This window comes from Sapajus apella, unplaced genomic scaffold (genome assembly GCF_009761245.1).
Source record: "Sapajus apella isolate SASKATOON/1434 unplaced genomic scaffold, GSC_monkey_1.0 scaffold13, whole genome shotgun sequence".
Classification (NCBI taxonomy): Eukaryota; Metazoa; Chordata; class Mammalia; order Primates; family Cebidae; genus Sapajus; species Sapajus apella.
In genome coordinates, this window is record NW_022436953.1 from 4334945 (window position 1) to 4362030 (window position 27086).

At 49.4% G+C, this 27086-nt stretch overlaps 1 protein-coding gene across 5 annotated transcripts in view; it reads left to right on the forward strand.

The window, feature by feature from the left end:
- Positions 1 to 27086, forward strand: part of LOC116553803 (paired box protein Pax-2) — a 79879-nt gene that overhangs the window by 48007 nt on the left and 4786 nt on the right. For 4 of the 5 annotated variants that reach the window (XM_032281322.1, XM_032281323.1, XM_032281320.1 and 1 more), the window contains 3 exons: positions 9245 to 9420; positions 11662 to 11788; positions 26631 to 26732. In XM_032281322.1, coding sequence (XP_032137213.1) covers positions 9245 to 9420; positions 11662 to 11788; positions 26631 to 26732 — 405 coding nt within the window. Of the gene's footprint in view, positions 1 to 9244; positions 9421 to 11661; positions 11789 to 26630; positions 26733 to 26882; positions 26966 to 27086 lie in introns of all 5 variants that reach the window. The other variant, XM_032281324.1, reaches the window with a different exon arrangement.

Sequence of the window (27086 nt, forward strand, 5' to 3'; positions counted from 1 at the left end):
TTATGATCATCTCTAAATGACGTTTACAAAGATGAAAACTATGGGGCCCCTGCCTTCAAAATCCACAGTTCAGAGGCGAAAACAAACATTAAAAAATAACTATGATACGTAGAGATTCTAAATATGGCTCTGCTGCTTATTGGCTATCATAAGTTGTTCTGGGTAAATTACCTAATCTCTCTCTCCTTCAGTTTCTCCAGGTTAGGAGCTTAGCTGCCAGAGGCATGTCGCAGGGGTTGAGTTTCGGCTCATCCGTGAGGTGTGTCACCTTGGGAAAGTTCCGTAATCTCTGCACTTTCATTTCCCCATCTACAAAATGGGGACAATAATGGCAACTTCCTACTTAAGTTGTTGTGAAAATTAAGTGAGTTAAAATATGTAACATTGTCAGAGGAGTGCCTGATATATTCAAAGCACTTCATAAATGTTAGTTGCTGTTATTGTAAGGATTAAGTCAGTGCATGTGCATTAAGCATAGTGTCCGATAACCAAATAGAAACTGATCTGTTTTAGTTATTATTAGTACTGTTTCTACAATGGAGGTTTGGTTAGATGGCTGTTGGAATACAGAGAAAGGAGAAATGAATGGTGAGGGAGGAGCTAACAGCCCTCTTGTATATGTCTGAGGAAACTCAATCCAGAAAAGCTCAGGAGATTTATAGCAAGTGGCCAACAAAACTAGGATTTCAACCCAGGGGATGTTACTTCTGGTCCAGCATTGTGTTAGGGTCACTAGTACAGTTAGTGTCCCTAGAGGCTGGTGGGTGTGAATGGGCACAGCAAGCCCGAGGTCAGGCAGGCAGGGAGCCATCCCAGCCTCTCCTCATTCATGAACTCACAGTTCAAGAAGCTGGGCTTGGTTAAGTACGGCAGGTGGTTTTCCAGGCTAGAAAGCTGGGCAGAACCTGGTCTTACTCTTTGCCAAGGTTTGGGCCAGGTTTCCAAAGGCTCCTTCATGCCCACTTTTTTTTTTTTTTTTTCAGACAGGTCTTGCTCTGTCTCCCAGGCTGGAGTGCAGTGGCATGATCTTGGTTCACTGCAGCTTCCACCCCCCCACCCCGGGTTCAAGCGATCCCCCCCACCTCAGCCTCCTGAGTAGCTGGGACCACAGGCCTGTGCCACTATGCCCAACTGATTTTTGTATTTTTAGTAGCGATGGGATTTCACCAAGTTGGCCAGGCTGGTCTCGAACTCCTGAGTGAAAGCGATCTACACGCCTTGGCCTCCCAAAGTACTGGGATTACAGCCATGAGCCATTGCACCCAGCTCACTTTATGTCCACCTCTTGAGCTTGACTTGAGAACTGTGGCCAGGCCAGACTCACTGATGTCCATTTTAAATATGGGAGGCAATAGGGCGCATCATCCATCTCCCTGGACAAGCAGTGTCACCATAGCTGTCTCCCCAGCCCAGCTCTCTGGAGCCCCTTCCCTCCTCTCTCCTTTTTCCTATCTATTCCTTCATCACTTCTCATCCCACTTCCCCCTCATCCTCTCTTCCTCCCTCCCAGCTCCTATCTCCCTACCTCTCTCTTCATTCTGGAACACTCCTTCCTTTTCTATCCTCCTCCACTCTCCCTTGTGACCCGCATCCCCCAGTCCATCAATCCTCCCTCCTCTCTCAGTCTGGACAGCACCTGACCTCTGCGGAGCCACCCCATTCCTCAGCTCCCAAACCTCACTCCCTATTTCCAGTTGGACCTCCACCTCCCTGGTCCTGCTGTGCCGCCGTGGGGGTGGGGCTGGGGCTGCACAGGCGGGCTGCCCTGAATGACAAGCGGGGATATTGATCGCGTTCTGAACTCAGCCCAGCCGATAGAAGGTAATTAATGACTCCATTTACCTCACTACCAAGGAGAACAATTGAGTTTGAAACTGCAACAACTGGCAGCTGGGGAGACTGGGGGACAGCCTGGGGGTGAACCCCTCAGAGGCAGGAGTAATGTGTGGAGTAGCTAGGCAGAGAGACCACCGTCTGGGCAGAGGCTACCATCAGAACAGGCAGAGCCCCCATCCCCAGCACAGCTGGCCCCTGAGCACACTGCTTCTCCAGCCCTTGAGGTCTGAGGCCCATCACCCACTGTTCCCTTTGTCTCCACACTTTTCTCTTTTCTTCCCATATCACTTCTTTTTTTGAGATGGAGTTTCGCTCTTGTTGCCCAGGCTGGAGTACAATGGTGCGATCTTGACTCACAGCAACCTCCGCCTCCCGGGTTCAAGCGATTCTTCTGCCTCAGCCTCCCAAGTAGCTGGGATTGCAGGCATGTGCCACCATGCCTTGCTAATTTTGTATTTTTAGTAGAGACGGGGTTTCTCCTTGTTGGTCAGACTGGTCTCAAACTCCTGACCTCAGGTGATCTGCCCACCTTGGCCTCACAAAGTGCTGGGATTACAGGGGTGAGCCACTGCACCCAGCTCCCATATCACTTTTTGAGGTCATTTTCTGCCTGCGGATGAAGACTCACTTTCCCCAAGACTGCTTCTTGCCAGCCGTGCAATCTTGCACGTATCTTGAACTCTCCCTGAGCTTGTTTCCTCGTTTGTAAAACTGCACTAATAGTATCACTTTTGCAATTGTTCTGCGAAGACTGTGGATGATGTGTATAAGATACCTTGAGCCCTCCCAGAACATAGTAAGTGCTCAATAAATGATGATGGATCCTTGACAGAGCAGGCAAACGTGGCAGAGTGGAGAGGGCTTCGGAGTCTGACATCCCTGAGTTCACATCCAGGCTCTGCTGCTTCCTAAGCTGTGCAGTGTTGACAAATAATTTTGCCTATCTGAGACTATGTCCTTCTCTGGAAAATGAGAGTAATGATAAGTACCTCATAAAGTTCGAAGAGGCTGATAAGTGTAGTGAAAGCCCTAATTTTATCACTTTCTCCATAGACAGATATTTGTACTTGAGCTTAGAAAACTGAGTTAGTGTAATTGTTTGCTATACTTAAATTCTTCTCAAATACCTCATCTTGCTTCCTGGGATTTGATGGGCAACCCCATTCATACATCCTGATTTTGTAGACTTTGATGAGCCTTGGTGCTTTCTGACCAAGAAAATGACATCATTTCATTTTCATTTTCTTTTTCTTTTTCTTTTTTTTTTTTTTTTTGAGGCAGGGTCTCATTCTGTTGTCCAGGCTGAGTGCAGCGGCACTAGCTTGGCTCACTGCAGCCTTGAGCTCCCAGGCTCAAGCAATACTCCTGCCTCAGCCTCCCAAGTAGCTCAAACCATAGGTGCACACAACCATGCCCAGCTAATTTTTTATTTTTGTAGAGATGAGGTCTCACTATGTTGCCCAGGCTGGTCTCAAACTCCTGGACACAAGCAATCCTCCAACCTCAGCCTCCCAAAGTGTTGGGATTACAGGCATGAGCCACCATGCCTGGCCCATTGTTTCACTTTATCTATTACCACCCCCCCCCAAGTGTCTCTTGTCCCTTGCAGTGACCCTTCTGTCCCTAGCCCTGTCCCCAAGACAGTGTTCAGGGAGTGTCTCCCTCTTCAAGCTGCTGAGACCCCACTGGACAACTCCATTCATGACTGGCCCTGGCATGGGGTGAGAGGTGTGAGATAGGGCCCTACTCCAGGGCCACCAGGAATAGATGGAGAGTGAGCAGCAGGGCTGAATGAATGAGGAGATGAGATCTTTTGGTTGAGGAGTAAAGACATTTTTAATAATGATTCTACAAGTAGCACACACTCATTGCACAAGGCCTAGATGATATGGAAAACCTTAGATGAAAAGAAAATAAAAATTGCCTGTGATCAGGAAATAACCACTGTCACCATGCCGGCAGCTCTCCCTCCAGTCAAGTTGATCATTAGTTTTGTAGCTCTCTTCGTCTGCCTGAAGACTAGGGTCCTGCTGCCATTAGCCCCATACTCTGGGCCCTGGCTGGCCAGGTAGCCGCTCTGTCCATCCATTCAGTCCACAGCTGTCAGGGCACCTGCCCTGTGCCAAGCTCCCCAGCAAATGTCCCCTTGAGCCAGTCACTTGTCCTCACTTCACTTCACTTGCACCTCATTTGTTCTGAGCCTCAGTTTCCTCTCCAATAAAAAGGAATTAGAATTCCTACCTACCTTGGAGAGTGGTCGGGAAGCCCATATAACCTAAGGTCTTTGAAGACCTTTTGTTAAATGCTAAGCAAATATGAAGCAGTCAGAGGAGAAGACAATATGAGAATTGTCATCCTTGAAAGAATAATCTATGTCAAAGTTTTGACTCAGCAGTTTATTTAATTGAATTAATTTATTTACATACTATCCATGTTTCAAAAAGGACTTGTGGCAGCTCACTCCCTTGAGAGTGCTCATTCCACAGTGGACAGAGCACCTGGAATGGCCCCAGTCCTGGGAGTCCTATTCGTCAGTTGTGTGACCTCAGAAAAGTCACTGCCCACCCCTGCTAGTTATGGTAACATGAAATTTGGACCCAACATCCCCTCATCATCTGGGCACAGTTTGCATTCAGTCAGCACATGTGCCACAGGCTGTAGCCTCTATTTGGGGAAGGTACCAGGTAGAGAACTAGTGACGGCGAGAGGGAGGCTGTGCCCTGGATAGAGCCAAATGGCCTTCAACTGGGCCCACTGTGTTTGGCACCCAGGCTGCACAGTGAAATGATTTAAAGGGCAGGCTCTGTACTCAGACAGACCCAGATTCAAATCTGGCTGTCATTTACTAGCTGCACGGCCTTTGACAAGCTACTTACCCTCTCTTTGCCTCAGCTTCCTTATCTTTAAAATGGGTATCATAGTACTTCCCTCACAGGGTTGTCGGAAGGATTAAATGAGCTCTGTAAATTACAGTAAGGGCTTGTAATCAGTTCTTGATACTTGTGAGCTGCTACGGAATGGGAGCTGGGCAGGGGGCAGACGGAGAATGAGGCTGAACCCTCCCTCCATGGAGACTGACTAGCACAGGGTCCCTTCCTTGCTGTGTGTGGTCTGATTAAATCCACAGCCACCACATTTTCTAGCTCTGAGCTAAAAATGTGACCTGAGAGTGGGGAAGAATACTGGAAATCAGAATTGCTCCCGAAAGCCCAGGACACCTGGCCAGCAGCCTCCCGCCCTCTTGGCGTGGAGAGTCCAAATCTAGATGCATTCTCCAGTCCCTGACCTTAAGCAGCCTCTGCCACCTGCTTTGGATGGCAGCTCGGCAGCCCCAGGGTTAAGTTCTACTGCTCACCAGGAACACAGTGTTCTCTGTCCGTTGTTAGAGGCACCAGAGATGGGCACAATGAGTTGAGGCATGATGTTCATTTCAAGTTCGTTTTTGTCTTGCTGAGAGTAGGAAAGGACTGTGGGTCAGAGCTGATGCTGTTAGAGGCTAACAGACAGTGGGGGTGGCATATCTTCTGCTAGCCAGGGATGTGAAGGGCTTGCCTGAGGAGATACTGGGTGTCTTGGAGTGCCAGGCCAGTCAGGTGGCCCGTCCCAAAACCTTCCGCCAGAGGTATGGCTTTGAATGCCACCCAGGAGAGTCTGAGGACCTACTCTGGGCCATTCCTGACACTGGAGCTGCAGAAATGCATGAGTCACGGTCCCTGCCCACAAGGTGCTTGCAGACTGGCTGCTGGGCATGGGGGCAAGGGGGCTGCTGTGCAGGGGATCTTCTTTGAAATGGATGGTGTCTAATCACTCACGCGCTTCCCTTCCCTGCTCACTAGATTCAGATCGTCTTCTGCTTCCTAGAAACCCAGATTAAGATTGCCTTCTACTTCCACCTGTTTCATCCCAGCTCTGCCAGACAGCCCTTCAACAGCTGCACCTAACAGTGGCCTCTTCCTTCCCCCTTTCCTTCCCCTCTGAGACTTTGCCCTTAGAAAGTCCCATGCTGAGCTCTCTCCTCATCTTCCCGGGACGACCCTCCAAGTGGTCAGCACTGTCTTCCTTCTTTCCTTTTTTACTCTTCCTCCTGTCCTCTCCTTTTCCTCCTCCTCTTCTTCCTTTGCAAAGCCACCCCCATCCAGGCGCTGGGCACCAGGTAGCAGGACACCCACCTTCAGCGAGAGCAGAGCCAGCTGGTTTTATTCCTGCAGTAAGTGTCCTCGTCCCAGCCAGAGCTTCTGGCTTCTGGTGTGGAAGCTTCTTCCCTTCCTTCCCCTCCTTCTTTCTGCCCTTCTGTGCCTCTGGGCTGCCAACTTCCCTGAGCTTCTCCTCCTTGGACCTTCTGATCCAGGGCTTCTCCCAACCTCCTTTCCTCATTCCCTTCCTGCCCTCTCTCCTTGCCTTTATTTCTCCCTTCCTTCCATAGCTGATGGAAGGATACCACCCCCTCCTCTGGAAAGCCTATGGGACATGTGGTGGATTTGGGGAGCTGGCTGTCTGTCTCCCACCAGTAACGCCGCTGACCTCTCCCCGGCCCTGCGGCTCACCTCCCTGCTCCCCATAAGTTTTTTTATGCTCCTTCATCATTCATCATGACTGCTGCCTTCCCTCTCCTGCAGGAGTTCCCGCAAGCCTCCTCCAGCCTCTCTAGGGGGCGGGGGTTCTCTCCATGCTTCCATCACACCACTTTGTTTTCCTTCTCCTCTAGCACCTTCTTTCTCCTCCCCACTTCCCTGTCCTCTGCTTCCCTGCCTCCCACTGCCACCTCTTCCAGTAGCAGGCTGCCTTAGCTTTTGCCTCCCCTCCCTCCCCCTTCCCCTCTGTTGTAACCTGTCTTACCACCAGGGCCTGAGTATACAAAAAAATAAATAAATAAAAAGGTCAGTGAGTGGAGGGAGCAGCAATAACCCCTAAAACAGTACTATCAGTGGAACATGATTGATCAATTGAATTCCATAGCGGCTGAAAAATGTGGGATTAAGTAGTGTATTATACGCACAATGAGTTGAGGCATGATGTTCATTTCAAGTTCATTTCGCCGGCCTCTGCCACCAGATCAGGCAATCAATAGGGGCAGCAGATATCATATATCACCTCTCTGCGGGCTGGGGAGAGAGCACCATAATCTCTCGCAAATTTAGAGTGACAGATTTGTCAAGATCTGAAGGGCCCCTGAATAAATGAAGGCAAAGAGACTCCTCCAGCCAGTGACCTGAGGACAAAGCTTCAGTTCAGCCCCTACACACACACACACACACACACACACACACACACACACACACGGTGAGCCAAGCCACACACAGACAGGCATATACACAAATCTACACAGAGTCGTGAGGGGAATCCTGCCACACACGCACACATATGTACATAATGTGTGAACACATGTTCACAAATACATACACCCCCTCTGCCCCTGCAATAATCATATATGAAGACACTTGATGCCTCCCTCAGCCCTGACAGCTGGGTTTCCCCAAAAGGTAGGAGGCCTCTAGGAAGGGAGAAATAGACATAATGGGACATGCAAATAGCTACAGGGAATGAAATGAGGATGATGGCACATCCCGAAAAAAGAAGCAGGCACAGGAAAAACAGAGTATGTGACCTCACAGTCCCCATGCAATCACACATAGACACACACATCCTTTCAGAAAGCTTCTCATTCTCAACACACATAGACCCTTGTTTATCTGGAGGTTTATTTATATATGAGTGCATATATATGGAATACTCACACAAAAGGGAAAAATAAATTTACCACACTTCAACTTTAGGCTCATATGTTGATGCATACATCCCATAAGACTGAAATGATTCCAGAGGCTTACACAGAAAAAAGACACAACCATCAAGTTTTGTGTCCATGGGAACAAATACCATTGAGGCTGCCTCTGTCTGTCTTCATCAGATGTGGTCCTGGTCTTGATCTCTGTCCTTCCCTCCCTCTCTTTCTCTCTTTCCCTCTTTCTTTCTCTCTCTCTTTCTCTCTTTCTCTCTCTCACACACACACACACACATACACACACACACACACACACATACACACACACTTTCTTTGCTTTCCCACCCTCTCCAGAATAGATATGGAGGAAGATGGGAGGTCACATTAGGAAAGCAGAGCAGACCCCACGCTCCGTCTGGGAGGCCAGCGAGGGAGGATGGCTGCAGGCTGAGTTAATCAATATGTAATATTTTCTATGGTCTCCTGAATGATACTGTACGGTGTTACTGTATATAATGCAATATTGATTATATCATATTGTATAATCACCTATAAACTGATATATATAACAGTCCCAGAGGAAAACCCTTGGGCTTCCAGCATGGGCTGGCCTCAGGCCCAAGGATCCTCAGCTGGTCTTGGGCTGAGGGAAGCCCAGAAGTGACCAAGCTGGTATGGGGTTTGGGGAGAACCTTACTTTGGGCCAGGAGAGTTGCAAGGTGTGGGTTCAGGGAGAGGCTGCAGAGCAGGTGCATTGCCTACTGTACACCTTGAAAACTTTAAGGAACCAATGCTGGGAGACTGGGATAGGGGAGGGGTGAGAACACCTGGGGAAAGGGGACCTGAAGACAGGATTGGCCTGCAGCCTTGGGGCAGCAGGCACCAGTGCGACAAATCTCTGCTCCCTCTGGAGACCTGCAGGAGGAAGCAGGTGACCAAGAAGCCAGCTCCTGTAGGAGGCCTGAGCCGGCTCCAGGTCAGAGACAGAGGCCAAGAAGGTGGCGGGAGTGCAGCGGCATCTGGGGGCCCTTCTGTGGGCTCTGCCCAAGCGGGAGCTTTGCTGCTCTAGCAACACCTCTTTCCTCCCGCTTGGCTTCCCCCCACCCTCAGTCCTGGCCCAACCCAAACAGAGGGCCTCAGCTCTGCTTCAGAGCCCCTCCTCCCTGGGACGAAGTTAATTACTTCACCCAGTCTCCAGGTTACACTCGGCCTTGGAAATTTGATGGTTTTCAACCCTTGGAATCAGTGGAACTGAAACTCATCTCGGAGCCAAGTTCAATTCTCCACAGGCTCAGTAATGCCAGTCTGAGACATCCAGCTTCTTTCTTCTTCAGGCTGGCCCTGGCTTGGGGGCAGGGGGTGGCTCAGGGAGGCATGTCCTGGGGAGCTGGCCCCCAGGACCCACCCTGGCTCCACCTCTGCCTAATCCTTCCCGACCCTACAGTGTGACTGCTCCATCTCTTCCCAGGTCCTCAGATCTTTCTCTTCCCTGAGCTTCAGCCACATCTCTGAGGCAGGGCCACCCTCCTGTGTCAGCCCTGCTGGCCTAGGGGGATGAGAGTAGGAGGTCCCATAGGGATGCAGAGCTCCATGGCCCAGAACCAGGTGGCCACCCCTTTGCCCTGCACTGTTCCTGTGCCTCTGCTGGTCCGGCGCTAATGCCCCGAGTGTCCATGTGTCCTCCAGATGTGTCTGAGGGCTCAGTCCCCAATGGAGATTCCCAGAGTGGTGTGGACAGTTTGCGGAAGCACTTGCGAGCGGACACCTTCACCCAGCAGCAGCTGGAAGCTTTGGATCGGGTCTTTGAGCGTCCTTCCTATCCTGACGTCTTCCAGGCATCAGAGCACATCAAATCAGAACAGGTGAGGAGGGAGCTTACTGCTTGCAGAAGTAGAAAGGAGACGGGCAGAGCAAGGCCTCTCAAGAACTTGTTCACCAAACACCACGTGCACAGCCAGCATTGTATGTGTTACACAAGTGTGCTCATTGTGTGTGCAGTGTGAACAGGCTCACACGAGACAGTATGGTATCATTAAGACAAATCATTATGGTCTGTATACAGTAATTCGAAATGATGAGTTCTGGGTGTGAGAGTATGGCCCTGGAGAAATCTCTGTTCAGAGCCTCAATTTCCCCATTTATAGAATGGAGGGCTTAGATGTAGCATTTGTCAAGTCCCTTCTAGCTCTGCCTTTCCGTGGTTCTAGCATGGAGTACTCAGGAACGTCCTCTTACTGTGTCCCTTGCCCACACCCCCTAAGGGTCCCACAGAAAGTCTATGCTGGTCTGTGGAGCTCTCCTTGCCCAGTGTCAGGAGAGCCTGCCTGTGCCTGCCTCCTGCTCCCTAAGCCAGCCATTCAATGGAACCCTAGGCAGGCTGGCAGATCACCACTTACACCCAGCACTTTCTGCTTACACCTAGCAGCCCAGAACACACAGCACGGGACACAGCATACAACACACCAGTAAAACACATGACGCAGAAACCACCTCCAGACTTTTCCATGTGCTGGAGTGCATATGCCCACACACCACCATCCACCTGTTCCCCTTTCCCATAGCCCATAGTACTCACTAGCCCCGATAGCCACATGGAGCCACTGGGTGTGCGCTGCGCCCAGATCACCAGCCCAGTATACCTCTAGTACACGCGTCCACCCACATATGCTGCTGGGTGGAGCCCCTGGCACACCCGCTCAAACACAGGGGCACACTCCCATCCCTCCCACACATGCAGCCCAGGCCAGGCCCACAGTCACAACACGGCATCGCTGTGCTTGCACGCCTGCACGCGCACACACACATGCACATCCATGCAGCCCCACAGGCGTCGCACGGCACAGTTCCACTCTAAGACTCCAACAGCTCCCAGCCACTCGCCTTTCTCCCCGCCCGCCCTTTTATCTCATAAGCTGTTTGTCTTCATAAAACAAAAATCAAAAGTCTTTTTAAGGTGCCCTGAGCCATAAACCAACAAAGGAGGAGCCGGCCGAGGCGGGCGGCTCGGTGCACCCTCCCCGAGTCCCCGGCTGTATTACAATGAATAACCTTTATTTACTTTCATTAGACTATTAAACACCAGCACAGTCATTTTTCCCCCTGAAACTCAGAGCAGGGCCCATAAAGCAAATCCGAAGCCTAATTGAGTTCATTTTAATTTCTCTCCGATCACAGCGAATTACTCTGGTGATAAATCAGGGGGCAGCTTCACCCCCAGTAGAAGGCCTAATTTGCAGCTAATTACAAAACTGATTTCTACAGGAAGATCAATACGAGAAGGAATTGGAAATGACGAGGCAATCCCGTCCAGCCATGGAGGGGAGGGGGTCCTCTGGGGGGGCCAGGAAGTGGAAGGGAAAAAAACAGACCCGAAAGAGCAGAAAATCAGTTTTAATTTAACGTAATATTAATCAGAGCAACTTTTCCTGCTTTGTGCAGGCTCCTGGTCTGCCCAGCTCTGGGGTCTGGCTTGGCGGTGGCTGCAATAAAAAGGCAATTACCCGAGTGTTTCGGGCAGGACACCCTTTCAGAGTCAATGACTGGCCCCCTCCTACCCTTCTGTTAGCCATGTGGACTCTCCCCCTCCCCAATTTCATACCCCAGTGCACAGGCAGAGAGCAAGGGGCCCATGGGGCTGTCATTGTTTGTTTTTTAAAAAGGGGCACCCGTACCCGATCAGCCAGCAGTGCCAGGCTGGAGGCCCCACTAGGTCCTTCCCCTGGCTACTGGCTCTGCCATCATGTCATGGTTCCCTCTCCTCCCCAAGGCTCCTCGACATCCCGTGCCTCTCAACAAGGGGATCCCCACTCCTACACCCTACCTTCCTGCTTAGGCAGGAGATGCTACACCGAGGCAGGGTGCTGGCATAACAGCCCAAAATGGTAAAGGGCACTGCGTCTCCAGCTTCACCAAGTCAGGTCTGCTCCTACTAGCACAAAACCTGCCATCATCCGCCAAGCCCCTGCCATCTCCCCTCCCTCTGCCCCACCATCTCTTTCTACCCCATCTGGGAGGGCTCCCCGTTCCTCCTCCCCATCTGCACACCGAGCCCTTTCTCTGTGTATGCATCAATAGAGAGCTGTCACTTTTCTCTCTCCTCCCAGGGGAACGAGTACTCCCTCCCAGCCCTGACCCCTGGGCTTGATGAAGTCAAGTCGAGTCTATCTGCATCCACCAACCCTGAGCTGGGCAGTAACGTGTCAGGCACGCAGACATACCCTGTTGTGACCGGTAAGGGGGTTTCCAGGAGGGTGGGGGCACTGCGTTCAGTGGGGCGTGTCTCAGCCCATGCCATCTGGGGCCCAGTGTGATGGGCAGGTTCCCCACCATGATATTTGCAGAGAGAATGAGGCTCCTAAAATCAGGGTCCTTCCTGAACAGGTGTGTGCAGATGTGGGGAGAAAAAAACTGGGGTCAGGGTGTCTGTGGGCTCCAACCTGGAAAGGAAAGGCTGACGCTAGGAGGGACTGCTGCCAGTTCTTCCTCCTGTCCTTTGCCTCTCCCTCTGCCTGTTTTTCTTCCCTCTCCCAAGTTGCCCAGAATCATGAGCCTCCTGTTAGGACATCTGCAGAAGGCAAATAGGCCAGGCTGGTCAGAGTGGAGCTTGAGTACCCAGGGTCCAGCCTCCAACATGTGTGTCCCCAAGGCTCCTGGGGGACCTGCTTCCCACTTCCTCCAGGCAGCACGGGTGACCATGGCTTTGGGCTTGAGGGCATGGCACTCAGCTCTGTAGAGTTTCAGATGAGTACAATTATTCCAGCCTTCCTCTTGCTTCCCAGGGAAGTCACTGACACCAAGGTGTGATTTCAAGGCCAGGTGGGATCAGGCTTGGCCTACAGTCAAATGCAGGGCTAGCGGCGCATGACCAGGAGCCCCTACAGATGAAGAGTAGCGGGGCAGCTAGTTTGGAAGGGGAGATGGGGTCCAGGGAAGGTAGCAGAGCTCCAGGCTGTGGAAGGCGGTGCCACTGCAGAAGGGTTTCCAGGCCAGGAAGAGTGCCCAAGTGGGAGAGACACACATTGAGGTGTTATTAAAATTCACCTAATTATTCTGGAGACACTAAAGCCAATGTGCCGTTTGTTCCTTGGGAGACAGGATGATTGAGAAGGATCTCGGTGGGGATTGGGAGACACTGAGGCGTTACCTGCCGAGCGAGGCAAGCGGAGGCGGGCTGGGGACCCGGCAGCCCAGCTGCACAGCCAGCGGCAAACGCAGGGAACAGGCGTGGCCACTCTAGGACTGGGCCCTGGTTCTGCCTGGGAGCTGGTCTGAGTGTGGCTGCCCTTGAGCCTGAGCTGGGCTACCAGTGGCCACCCAGCCTCTACCTGGGGGCTTAGGAGATCCCCAGCAGCTTTCCCAGCCTCTCCCTAAGGGGCTGTACTGGTACAACTGTTCCCAGCCTAGACGGAGTAGGGCTCTTTGGCTAGGGAGTCAGGTCGAGTTCTGGAAGTGCTGGAGACCTGGACTGGGCTTTCCAGAGTGACCACCTTAGCTGGGTTAGCTGGGTCAGGACATAGCCCATGACCAAATGGCCCTCGGTATGAGCCATGCTTCGCCCAGCTGGGAAGCTCTCTGACCTGCTAGGTATTCTGACTCGAGGCAGAGAGATGGCCCAGGCCAGGCCACCTTTCTCCTGACCTGCTCGGAGGTACAGCGGTCACTTCCCAAAGATGGCCACTCCAGGCCCTGGTAAAAGAGAACCCGGGAGACTTCTCTAACCCCATCTGTGCTGCCCCGTGCTGCTCAGGCCACAGTCCAGAAGGTGAGGACTTCCTGGGATGGAGATACGGATCTTCAGGGTAGGGCTCCTGCTGCAGGAGACCCAGGGGCTGGTGCAGAGAAGAGCCTCCACCTTGAGCAACCCCCACTCGCCTCCCCCCCATGGCCCTGGAACAGTCCCAGCTCAGCCTGGGAACATCTCCGGCTGATCCATCTGGATCCAAGTGTGAGAAAAGTTCATTTCAGACCCAGCTTGACATTCCCAGGTGGCAAGTTAGCACTAACATCTCAATCTGTATGCGACATTTCAATCAAGCGAGGAGTAACAAAAGCAGAACCATTAACATTCGGAGCTGTTCACCAGTGGTAATGACGGGGAAACTCGCTCAGAAACTGGAAATTACCAAAAAGAGAGAAGAGTGTGGAGAGGTGGGGGAGGGGAGATGGGGATAGGGGTAGGGAATGATTTTTCCACACTTAGGCCAAGATCCAGTGTTTGGATTAATAGTGCCATTACCCGAGAAAGAGCTGCAGATTATGCTCATTCTTAAAATGTTTTTGCTGGCAATTAAACTGCTGCAGTTATTGATCTTTGTTGATTTTATGTCCTCCTAATTTGCATAATCTATTAAAGATGAATGATTTATGATGTGTTTATTATGGGGACAAACAGAATTTGCTAGAGGTACTGTCAAGGTGAGCAATGGGGCATTGCATAGAGACTCCGTGGTCCATCTCAGCAGTGGGTCCAGCGTGTTGGCCTTCAGGCCAGGACACTGTGGGTAGCAGTGAGCAGTGAGCAGTGATGCAAGGAGAACAGACACGAGACAGTGGGCCTTGGATGAGTTCTTCTAGAAAGATGCTGGCATCTGTGAGAACTGGGCTCTAGGCAGCGCTGGGGTGTGGGAGAGGCCCTTAGTATATTTGTGGACATTGCCCTCAAAGAGTCTTTAAAAGCTTACTTTGTTGGCAAATATCAAGGGCTTTGGTGGGAGAAGAGAAAAGGAGGCTCTTTCAGGTGGGTGGGTGATTCTGGTCAGGTGTGTGCTAAAGGTAAGGGAGCTGTGAGGTCACCCTGCGCCCATAGCCTGGTATAGGAGTGCCAAGCTGTTCAAGGAGCGCTCTTCACCCTCCACGTCTCAGGCACGCTGCTCATCTTCTTCCCCGGGCCTGGCTGCTGCGGCTGCAAAGCTGAGGGGATGAGGGGATGCCCGAGCCCAACCCGAAAAGCCAGACCTTATTGAGATTCCTGCCACCTCCTGGCACTGGAGGCTGATTTCAAACTTCACCAGCCACTTGATGCAGCTGTTCCACAAGGTCAGGACTGAGAGGAGAGAGGAACCTGGACTATTGTGTGGAGGGAGCGTGGGGCCCAGTGGGCCAGGACACAGCTAATCACATTGCAAGCAAGGGTGGCTGCCAGAGGCTAGGGCTCAGCCCCATAGCACCCCCCGCTTCCATCAGGAAACCAAGGAGAGAGACTGATTTTGCTGGGTAGTGTTTGCAAGTTCTGCCGAGATTTTAATTTCACTGCATCACAACTCAGCAAGCTGCCAAGTCAAGCTGGTTATTTAAATTTATCACCCACTTTTCCTTCCGCCGCTGGGCTGCTCTAGCTCAGCGGCCTCTCTTCTCTCCAGCCCACGGCTCTAGGCTGCTGGTCTGGAACGGAGCCGAGTCTCTCCTAAGCGATAAAGAAAAAGGGACTAGCTACATGAGAGAATGGGTCAGGGGCACTCTGGCCCCAGGCTTTTTCAGGTTGGCTGGCTGTGGCTGGTACCTTTCACCACCTTCTTGACCCTCCAAAGGACCCCGAGGGGTCTGCCATCCACCTCTCAGTAGTCTCAGGTCTCCCCGGGTCAGGCCAGCTACAGTGAGGACTCTGGCTCTAACTGCATGCTGGAGCCTTCATTCCTTAAAGTCTCCCATCCCTGGTAGAAAAGATAGCCCCTGTTCCCCATGCCTTTCTCACCTTGACCCTCCCTCCCCATGCCTGGCCGGGGCTGCAGTGATGAGGAGCCTGCAGAGATGCTGGCAGTGATGTTGATCTGGGAGGAGAAGACGAGAACTTACTGCAGGATTCCCAGTCGCTGGGGATGTTTCTGAGCATTAGAGAGTCCCTTGACCCAGTGCAACTCTACTCTGAAGGAGAGAGCACAGATGCAAGGGACCATGCTGCAGGAAATCAGAGACTGTATAGTCCCATGCTCCCTAGAAAAGGGTTGGCCAATCTTTTGGCTTCCCTGGGCCACTTTGGAAGGAGAAGCATTGTCTTGGGCCACATGTAAAATACACTAACACTAAGATAGCTGATGAGTTGTTGTTGTTGTTGTTTCAAAAAAAAAAAAAAACACTCACAATGTTTGAAGAAAGTTTACGAATTTGTGTTGGACCACATTCAAAGCTGTCCTGGGCAGCACGTGGCCTGCGGGCTGTGGATTGGACAAGCTTGGTCTAGAAGCTAGGGAAAGCACCAGTCCCTGGAGCCACTGTACCCAGCAGGCTTCACTGGCCTCTAGTGGGCATTGCTACCATGCGCTGGCTGAGCCTTGAGCAAGTGTAGGTCTCACCGCCTGTGTTTTAGTCACAGAGAGGTAACGGAGGAATGAGATTGATGTCCAGGAACTAGGCAGGCTAAACTTACCAAAACATAATTGAATAAAATATAACAACAAAAAATGTTAATACGCAGCCAAACCTCACTCTTTGGTGCCAGAAATAGAGGGGAACCCAAAGCCAGGTCAGTATCGGAGAGGCCACTGGTATCACACTGGAGGGAGACTCCGACTGGGAGAGGACGGGGTTAAAACACCCTAGTCAGGGCTGGTATCACACTGGAGGGATAGGGGACTGGGAGAGGACGGGGCTGTAACACACCAGTCAGGGAACGTGACTTTGGGAATCGGGAAGCTAGAAGTATCATCCTGCATAAAGCGAGGAACAGAATAGGGACTACACTGTCCGTGAAAGGCGAGCACATACACTTGTCCCAGTAGCCCAGGGAAACAAGGAAGGGGGCAGTTGGGAATGTCACCATAAGACATGGAGACCCCAAGCCTGATGCCAGATCAGGGTCCAAATTTAGACCATGAGTTTGTTGCAGGAAACCCAAGCCAGGAACTTACATAAAAATTTGCCCAGGATAGTAACCCATTCTGAAGCCTCAGCAGGAGCAATGACAAACCTTTGTAGGGACATTCTACAATCCAGGGCACATGGGACTCCCACAGCAGAAAAGAAATCCACCACTAATGATGAGATTACTGTAAAAAAAAGCTCACACTTCATATGATACAAACTATCAAAAAGGAAAGTTAGTAGAAGCGATAAATAGAATAGTTAACAGCCCCCCAGGAACTGGAGACAACAGAATATTCCAAAAGCACTGTAAGCTCAGCATGTTTAATATTCTAAAAAAGATCAAAGGGAAGCATCAATTGTGTCTTTATCACAGATCCAGATCCCCCAGACCCTTCCCACCAATGCTCAGCAAATTGTCAGATAATGGAGATCAAAAAGGGCAGAGAATGAGGGCCACACCTATAGCTAATTGCTTTGGGGTCCAGGAGGCTTGGAAAGAGCTGAGCCTCAGGCAACTCTGAAAGTAGAGCCTGCTCCAGGATTATCCAGGCTCCCAGACTGCTAAGTCTCAGCAGAGAATTTTATCTTGTCTTTGGGAAAATGTCTGAATATTAGACAGCTAAAGACGGGGACAGTACCTTCCTCCCCAGTGGGGTGGGGTCAGGTGGGAAGCCTCATTAGCTTCCCCATCCTGGTGGGGGGAAGGTATTTTATTCAAGAGCTTGGGAGAAATGTCTCTTAATTCTTGGAGACTCCAGTTTTGAAGGAAGCTGTAACTAAGACCCAGGAAGAGATGTGGTTGCTGCCCAAGAGGAAAGTGGCCAAGGCAGGGAGAGGGAGCAGAAGAGGCTGGTCTCCCAGAAGTTGGCCAATTTGAGCCGAGGTGGGGGAGGCTGGAGAGGCAAAGCTCACAGCTGGCCAGCAGCGGGGGACCAATGTGAGCAGTGTAGCTTCTGAGAAAGAATCACCGACTCTTAGAAGTTCAGCCTCCTCACCCACATCTGAGATGATCAGCAATGTGGCCTTTTAGCAGACAGAGGTGTGGACCCTGGGAAACCTCCTCCTCCTACTCAGGGCATCCTAAGGACCTCCAGGAACTGCCTCTTTCCTGTAGTTAACAACCCCCTTCCAAGGCAACTGCATTTCCCTCCATAAAACAAACAGCTTAGCCCTTGGCCAGCCCCTGGGGGAGGAGAGGGCAATAAAGACTGAGAAATGTTTCTGAAGGAGGCTGGGAGTCTCCTGGTCTTGTCTGTCAGCTCATAGCCCCTGATTAGCTAGAGGAATTTAGGGCACAGACATCACAGTTCCTCTCCTTGAAAGGAGAGGGCTAGGGCAACTTCAGACATGTGGCAAGTCAGAGAGCCCTTTACTGCAGAGGCCAAAGCAAGCCAGAGGGCTGCTCCTCAGCACCCACATGCCCTAGACCCTTTGCTTAGGCTGTGTGGGTCCCAAGAAAAGAGACTGGCCTCCTCCAGACATCCCTGAGTCTGCTAGCCACATCCCCAAGGACCTCCAGCCCCCAACCTCAGCTCTGATTTAATTATAGGGGCATTTCCATAGCAATGAGACATTGACAGATAGGTGGCTGCCTTGAGCCTGCAGCCTCGGGAGTCAGATCAGGCCTCCTTCCCTTCCTTCTTTATCCAGTCCACTGCCAGAGGTAAAAGATGTTGAAAAGAAGAAGCACTAATCCACCCTAGGGACCAGAATCGGAGTCAGGCCAAATTTGACCAGAATAAAAACGGTGCCACCACAATCCCAGGTCCCTGCCCCATGTCCTTGTCTGTGCCTGCCAGCCACCCTGTGCTGCTGGGCTGCCTTCCCCAGGAGCATGCCATGGCTGAAGTACCCAGGCTACGAATGGGGCTGCAGAGGGAGGAGCATCGTAAGGGGGGTGACAAAGGAAGGGTTTGCATCTTAGCAAAGATGTGATTCTGGTGTCTTCTATGCTGAGCTCAGATTTGGCCCATAACCTTGGGACTTTCTTCTTACCCCCTCCCTTCATCTCTTCCCTCTGTCCATGAGGCCCAAAAGTTGAACATGCCAAACAGAGTGCTTATTTCTCTAAGGATGGTCTCACTTGTTCATTTAGAGATGAGAGAGAGAGAGAGAGAGAGAAAGGGAGAGAGAGAGAGAGAGAGAGAGAGGCCAGTCTGAATTTGAATCAAAATATTTTCTAAGAAATAATGATCTTGCTATCAAATGCATAACAGTAGCCAACTCAGGCCAATAAAGGGTTGCCCAGTTGAGAATACTGGCCACTGCTTTCACGATTCGCTAGGTTATAGGGACCCTTTCAGCTTCTGTAGATGTCATTTGGATGATTGGGGTGTCCCACAGGAGAATTCTCCAAAAAAGGATCACCCAGCACTAAGCTTGTTTAGTCCATTGTTTGGTACTTTTTAAAAAGAAAATGTTGGCTAAGTAAAAGTAAGGTCAGTCAACCCAACATTTGTTGAATGACCAGAAATCCTAAAAAGTGCTGTCCCAATGAAACAGGTATGTGTTGGTACCAAGGGCTCCGAAATGTCCCAGTGGCCTCAAAGCCACCTAGGCAAGACCTGAAACCTGTTTCCCCCAGAGCGCCAGCCACCTCCAAGGTGACAGGAAGACCCCCCACCCCTTTCCCAGGGTAGCTAGAATCCCTTCCTCCTCCACAATTAGTTGTAGCCTCAGGACAAACAAGCCAGTGCTTTTGCAACCCAGAGATTTGGGAGGCAAGCTCCGTCACTATTGTCACTTCTGAGAGGGCTTTGCGTGCCTTCAGCCTGAATCCTCCCCTCTCCTCCCCTGTGGCGGTGGCGGCTGGGCGGGCAGGTAGGGAGGGGGGAAATCCTGCAGGCTCGGAGAACAGCCTAATGCTGCAGAGGCTTAAGTGGCCGTTTTCCTTGGGATTAGGGTTTCACTTACACAGAGCGCCTGAAAAACACTGCGCTTTCGGAAGGATTAGAGCTGACAATTCAGTGCTCTCAGGGAACAAAATAAAGCCAGAGAGGAACTGGGAGGCCTGGAGTATCAGGAGACTGTGCAAACAGGCTTAACCTCCGCCCACCCAGCACGAGGGTCTCTCATGCTCTGAGCCCATCTGTGAGCCTGAGCCCAACCTCTTGAGTGCCAGCACCTGCCCAACTCATCTTCATTTGTGTTTTGCTCAAGGAGCCAGAGAAGGCAGCATAGGGACATGAACTGAGAAGATAACTGGAAATATGTAGATAATTCTTTTCCTCTCTTTTTCCTCTCCCTGGGCCTCCGTTTTCTCCTCTGTAAAACGAGAGTTGGACTAGAAGATAGCCAAGTTCCTCTCAGCCCTTTGAAAATGTGATTCTCCCCAACACTTCCTAGTGTTGTCCTAGGATGCAGGGGCTGCATTTCCATCCATGGTCCAGCTGAATTAGAAGGAAACTCCCTCCTGTGAGGCCTTGAGCCAACAGGCTCCACAGCCCGGAGGAGGGCAGGATGCTGGGAGAAGGGATGGAAACAGCATGACCGGTTGTGTCTGGCTGGTTGGCTGTCAAGGTGTGACCTCACTAAGGCCCTGCAGATCTGGGTAACATCCCTGTCTGGGACACAACCAGGGACTCAAGGTGTCAGTGGGAGCCGAGCTCATCTGGAAGAGCAGCCGCCCTGAGTCGCAGGTACAGTCCCCTCTACTGGAACCTGAAGCAGGCAAGCCTCAGGTGGGGTGTGGGGCTGAGGCAGAGTCTAGGGCTGGGGGCCGTCCCATAGTCCCTTCTGCCCCAGAGGACAAATCAAACCCTAGGAGGATCTGGAAGCTTGGGAAATAAGAAATGAAAGAAAGTATGTAGATAATTTTTTCCTGTCCTTTTAAAATATCTTGTATGGATTTAAAGTTTGTTACTTTAGTGTACTAGGTATAAGTTGGATTGGTCATAAGGTGATCATAATTGGTATAGTACATATCAATTATGCATTTATATATTTAGGCAGCAATTACAAATTTAATAACTTACAATTTAATACTTACAATTCTTGTAAGTATTGTAAATGCCTATGTCAAATGCAAGCACAGACCGCCAGCCTTGAAGAAATCTAATGTCTTCATTTTTGCTATCTTATGAGAAGCAGACAGAACTTGAGGTTAGGGTAGTAAAATAAGTTATGTGTTCTGGCCTTAGGGTCCTCCATGGTGTCAAGTGGGTAGCAAAAGTGCTCATTTTCAGAGAAAGATGCTGAGGAAAATCATCTCTGAACTCCTCGATAGAACTTTTGCTATATAAATCTATGTCTAATAAGTCTCATCTGAGCCATCACGAGCAGCAGTTTTGCCTTCTTTGGTGGCTTCCTTTTTATTTCCTTGATCTTCTGAATGCTGACATTTTCCTTGACTTGAGATAAACCTCCCTGCTACTTCACATGTTATTTTGCTGTGCTCTGTATGATCTTGTTTATTGATAGAATTCAAGTAGTTGCAAACAAATCAGTGTCTTACACCAAAGAACGGTGGTTCTTTTGTTTTTTTTAGAAACAGTGCTTATTAACCTTTAAGCCATATTTTTGAGAATATGATAAAAGTCATGTACCATCTATACAGAAAGATATAGATATATAATGTCTATAACATTTTATGTATAGATTTATATAGATCCCTTGAAATGATCTATGGGTTCCTAAGGGATCAGTTAACCTCAATTTAAAACCCCCACTGTAAAAAAGTGGAAGAAATGGAATACAGAAGAAACAAGAAGTGGCAAGACGTTCTGTTACAGGAAGGATTCACTTAGCATGGGCCCATGTTACTTTCCTGGACCAAACACGTATGTGTTTTCTGGGTCTGCACTATTTGAGAATAATATCATTCCAGGATCAATTCCCAAGTATACTGCTTGTTCTGTAATCTAGGTTCTGCCATCGACTAATAGTGAAATCTTGGCCCCTCTGAGTTTATTTCTTACCTATAAAATGGGGATTAAAAACATATCAACGGCAGGGTTCAGTGGCTCATGCCTGTGGGTTCAGTGGCTCGTGCCTGTAATCCCAGCACTTTGGGAGGCTGAGGCAGGCAGATCACCTGAGGGCAGGAGTTCAAGATCAGCCTGACCAACATAGAGAAATCCCATCTCTACTAAAAATACAAAAATTAGCCAGGCATGGTGGCAGGTGCCTGTAATCCCAGCTACTTGGGAGGCTGAGGCAGGAGAATCACTTGAACCTGGGAGGCAGAGGTTGCAGCAAGCCAAGATCACACCACTGCACTCCAGCCTGGGCGATGAGAGCAAGACTCTGTTTCAAAAAAAAAATTAACATCATAGGGTTGATATGAAGATTGAGATAATACATTATATAATATATTAAGGACAGTGCCCAGTGTATAGTAGATGCTCAATGACTGCTGGCTAGTCCTGGTGCAAGTAGAAACACAGCTCTGCCCTTGAATCTTAGACTTGACAGTGAAAGTAGCACAAATTATCTGATGACTACAATTTTTCAACTTTCTTAATAAAGTCTTTCACTTTGCTTTCTCTGTACTTGTAAGAGGAGCTGCACTTAGATTCTCCAAAACAGTTTATTTGATCTGGCCCATTTGGTAAGGAATGTCTGACAAAAGTGCGCTGTCTGATGCAGATGTAGTGATTGCTGTAGAAATTGGCTTTAGAATCTTCAGGGACTTCTGCAGTTGAACTGAGAAGACATCCTCATCAAGTACAGTGCCGTTAACACTTCTGGGGACTTTTAAGATTCTCCACTACCACCGTTTCTTGATGACCCTCTTTGTTTCTCAGAAAACTCTCCAGGAGAGTAATACTCCACCCCATGGAGTTTTATTACAGAGTTTTGGTGTTGGGATTTTATTCTTTGAGCTCTTTTTATTGACAACCATGACGTTATGAGATTTTGTGTGTCTGATGACTTCTTTTCCTTTTCTTTGGCTCTCTTGGGGAGTATCTGGCTTCGTGTTGTTAAAAGGCACTGTGGTATAGACATGGCTTCAAATTTTGGCTCTATCATTTACTAGCTGGGTAGTCATGGGAAAACCATGGTGCTTCTCTGTGCCTTCATTGTCTCACCCTTGAAACATGATCATCTGAAATGCGCTCCATCTTTAAAAAGTTTGTAACCTTGGCCGGGTGTGGTGGCTTACACCTGTAATCTCAGCAGTTTGGGAGGCCGAGGCAGGCAGATCACTTGAGGTCAGGAGTTTGAGACCAGCCTGGCCAACATGGTGAAACCCTGTCTCTACTAAAAATACACAAATTAGCCTGGTGTGGTGGCAGGCACCTATAGTCCCAGCTACAGGCTGAGGCATGAGAATCACTTGAACCCAGGAGCCAGAGGTTGCAGTGAGCCAATGTCGTGCCACTGCACTCCAGCCTGGGCGATGGAGCAAGACTTCATATCAAAAGACACAAAACAAACAAACAAACAAAAAATAACACCTTTGTAACCTTGGAAAGCAAACGTCCAACATGAAATGCCCATCCTCTTGTGATAATATGTGGGCTTTCTCCATTTGTAATTTTGGATGCTGTTTTATGTTATTGGCATTGTCAGGGAGCAACGAAAATCCTCTACTGCTTTCTGTCGGGTGGCACATACTTTATAACAGATGTATTCTGCCACATAGCTGTTTTCTCCTTTTTCTGTGCTTTACTTGTTTGTATAAAGGAGGTGGCTGTGCTGTTGTACAGTTCTGGACTCTGTCTGCACTCCTATTTTTCCATCCATCTATAGTACAGCAAGGCCCAGTGCTCTGTCGATTCTTGCTTGCACGGATTCCATTACCCATTCATATTCTTTCACTAAAAGAGGCTTGCTCAAAGAATGCTGCTGGGCAAATGGTATGACAGTCTTAGTAATTTGAAAACTTCCTGCAATATGTGTTTTCCATTATTGACAATGGTGTTCCAGAAGAATATATGGCTCTGGCAAGAGTTTGGTCAATTTCTTTCTGCTCTTCAGGTACCTGTCGGCTAATGAAGCCATTGAGAGTGCTTTGTATGCAGTGGCTGGCACCTTTGTTGACTCAGGGATCCTGAACTGGGCACCTCTTTGTGGTGATACTGGTGTTAGAGACTCTGCAGCAGGTGCACAGCTGCCTGCAGGACCCGAGGAAGCTTGTGTTCTTCTTCCTCATCTTGAGACTCTTCTTTCACATTTTCAAAATTTCTACATGGCACTGCCCAGCTTCAGTTTTCTAAATGGAATTTGGCAGTGTACCTTTCAATCAACCATTCAGTGGATGACTTTCAGCATGCAAAAATTCTTACCTGCGGGAAGTTGCCATTTTGCAAGAGAGAAAACCAGTAGAAATAAAACTTTCCAATAGGACTACGTCCAGAATAGCTGGAAACATCTGTCTAGTCATCCAGCATTTTTTCCTTCCTCTTGAAGCAAAATAGGAGATTTTGTGACAAAACCTTAGATTACAAGGAATTCATGTGTGACAGGTTGTGGGAATCATGCAGCTGAAAACCAGAATTCAGCTACATTTAAATTCTTGTTCATTAAGAAAGAGGCACACTCCTTTTCCTGGCTGCTTTGTAGACTTGAAGATGACAGGAAAGGAGGAATTATGTTTCTGTATCTGTTTAGCTTCAAAACCTCTGCACCTTCCCTAACTCTATCCTGTCTTGGGTCTTATTTGACCAATAAGTGCCATATTATTAATTCCTATAGGAACTGATTTTAATATTGTTGTCACCGTCTACTTCAGGTCCACTCCACTGAGAGACAGTCAGGAGGGGTGTAGCTTTCATTGATGACAGCAGTCAATAAAAGAAAACCCACATCAAAGCAAACACAAATCCTTTCTTCTGTCTCTCTAGAAGTCAGAATGATCTCTTGTTTGGCAGTTCTACTCTGCTTATTCTCGAGTTTTAGGAAAGGAAAGACATTAGCTATGTTAGACAGGTATAGAGGAAAATCATTCTATTGCATGATAAAGTCACAATATGTGAGTTCCTCACTGTAAACCTCTCATCAGTCTATAAAAATTCATAACCTATTATTTAAATTATTTTTAAAGAAAAAGCATATTCAAATATTTACATTCTATCCCAATCTTTACTTCTCTAAGGAGACCAATATATATGAAACAATATAAAAATTATAACCCATTAGGAATTGGCTGCTAAATGCAATAGATTGATAGAGGATTAATCAACAAGTGTTTATTGAGTATCTGCCATGTTCTCAACTAGGCCAGATAAAGCAGAAGACAGGGTCCTGCCCTCAGGTTGCTTATAATCTGTGTGATATGAAACATCAGAGCTGATGCATTATGAAATATAATGGCATGGTAAACCATGCAGCACAGATGCTGTGGAAGTTTGGAAGAGAGAAATTTCCCCAAAGGGTAGAATGGTAGGGATTTTAAGTCTTCAGCTAGAAGGAGAGGAAAATTGTAAGGAAGAAGAAAAGGTTATGGCAAAAGCATAAAGGGTTCACATCACACAAGCCAGTGAAAACAGTCAAACTAATCCAGGAAGGGTGAGAATCTAAGTTGGGTGGAGAGAGTACCTTAGCAGATTTAAAAGCCACAGAGTTTCATTTCAAACTATAGACTACAGGGAATCGCTGATGGTTTTTACAAGGGAAGTGGTGTGATGAAAGCAATGTTTCATGAGGACTAGCTGAGCAGCCACGTTTAGAATACAAAGAAGGGGAAGAATGTGGAGGCAAGGAATGCAAGCAAAAATACTGTGTAGCAAAAAGCAGGTGCTTAAAAGCTGAGCTATGAATGTAGGAGAAGAAATGGAAACGGGGTAGATATAACAGATATTGCCAAGGAGAACTGACTATACTTGGTGACTGACTTCATCTAGAATGGGAGGAAGAAGGCTATGTCAAGAAGGACTCCAAAGTTTTTGGACTTATGTTCTTCAAGGTCATAAGAACTGATGGGGAGAAGATGAATCTGTTTTTATTCCAGTTCGGTTTGAGGTGACAGAGGGACAGCTAAGGAAAATGTTCAGCAGGGTGCTGGAAATGCAAAAACCTGAGCTGTAGCTCTGTATACTTAGGAAAGTATGAATCACTCAGATGTGTCAAGTAGGGGTGAGGAAACTCATACAATCTCTGGAATGCAGGAGGTGAGGTCATCTTCAAAGGGAGAGTAGCAAAGAAAGAGAGATGTTTTGGAATAGCCATCGGGAGGATAATGACTATGGCCCAGCTGATGAAAAGAAAGTGAACGGGCCCAAGTACGCAGAGTTCTGTGACTTTCTCCAGCCAAGCCTTGCCTTCCCAGGGATGGACAAAGACATTCCAGTGGTAGAGTGTCATTGGCTGGTGAGGAAGATAAGGGGAATCTGGGGGGGGGGGGGGTGGTTAAGGGGTTCCAGAAGGTCCAGGAGAGGATAAAGGGATTATGGCAGAGGGGAGAAACCAAATTATTATTAGAGATCAGAGCATGCTAAATTGCAAAGGGAGGTTGTGATCCCTTCATAGTGATGGAGGGCGCAGGCAAGGAAGGGAGGCCAGTCATGTGCAGCTGTGTCCCAGAGGACATGTCTGTGGACCAGGGGTAGCACCCTCTTCTTGACTCAATTTGTCTCCCACCCTCCAGGCTCTAGCTGATAGAGCCCTCCAGGGACAGAGAAGTCCAGCAGCTGGTGGGGGAGCAGATTTTGCTCATTGGAACTTTATCTGATCCACTTGCACTGTTGGCTCAAAGCTCCTGATTCACTTCAGGGTGGTTTTCTATCATTTAAATGCCATAAACACTAACAGCAAAATAGCCCACTGGCTGGCCCCCTGCTCTCCACGCCTGCCAGGCCCAGCACCTGCAGCTCCACTTGGAGAGGAGAAGGAATAGCCATCAGCCCCTGTAGGAGTGATGGTGGGGTGCCATCCAAGCCTGAAGGAAAGATGGGGTGCTAGGGAGAGAAAAGATAAGCAAGATGGTAGAGGCTCATTTGGCTACTGGAGAGACCACAGTTGAATATCTTGCTGAGAAGGAGGAGTAAAACCAGGTCATCTCCCTCCCATCTCCATCTGGGTTTGGAATGCAGAGACACAGGCAAAGGCAGATACACACACACACACAAATGCACAGAGAGAGACACAAAGAGCTATACAAAACAGAGATGCATACGCACAGCTGATCATAGACATGTAGCTAACATGCTTAGACACACACAAAGGCACACTTGGACCTGCTCGTTCAGGTGTAGAGCTGCACACGCATCCCCGCACGTCTGCACAGAGCTCTTTCCTCTCCAAGAGTTTCCTCTCCGTGCAGTATCCTGGTGTGAGTAGAGGCAGGCCCCTCTCTTCCAGGCCTCACCCCTTCCCCTTTGTGTTTTTCCAGGTCGTGACATGGCGAGCACCACTCTGCCTGGTTACCCCCCTCACGTGCCCCCCACTGGCCAGGGAAGCTACCCCACCTCCACCCTGGCAGGAATGGTGCCTGGTAGGTGACAATGCTGCAGCTGCCTAATCTAGATGGGGGAACTAAATTGTGGGTGAGCTGCTGAATGGTCTGTAGACTGAGGCTGGGTGGGGGGAGACCCAATGTCCCCTTCCTGCAAACCACTGCTATTCTGTCCCTCTCTCTCCCTAGAGGCTGCAGTCGGTCCCTCATCCTCCCTTATGAGCAACCTGGGGAGGAAGCTTGCAGAAGTGCCCCCTTGTGTGCAACCCACTGTATGTCATGGCCCCTTCACAGCGCCCACCTGCCCGAGCCTGTGCCCGAGGAGCCTCAGCCTCAGCTCCACCCTCAGTGCCCAGCCCACCCCAGCCAGCTGACACTGCTTGGAGGCGCCTG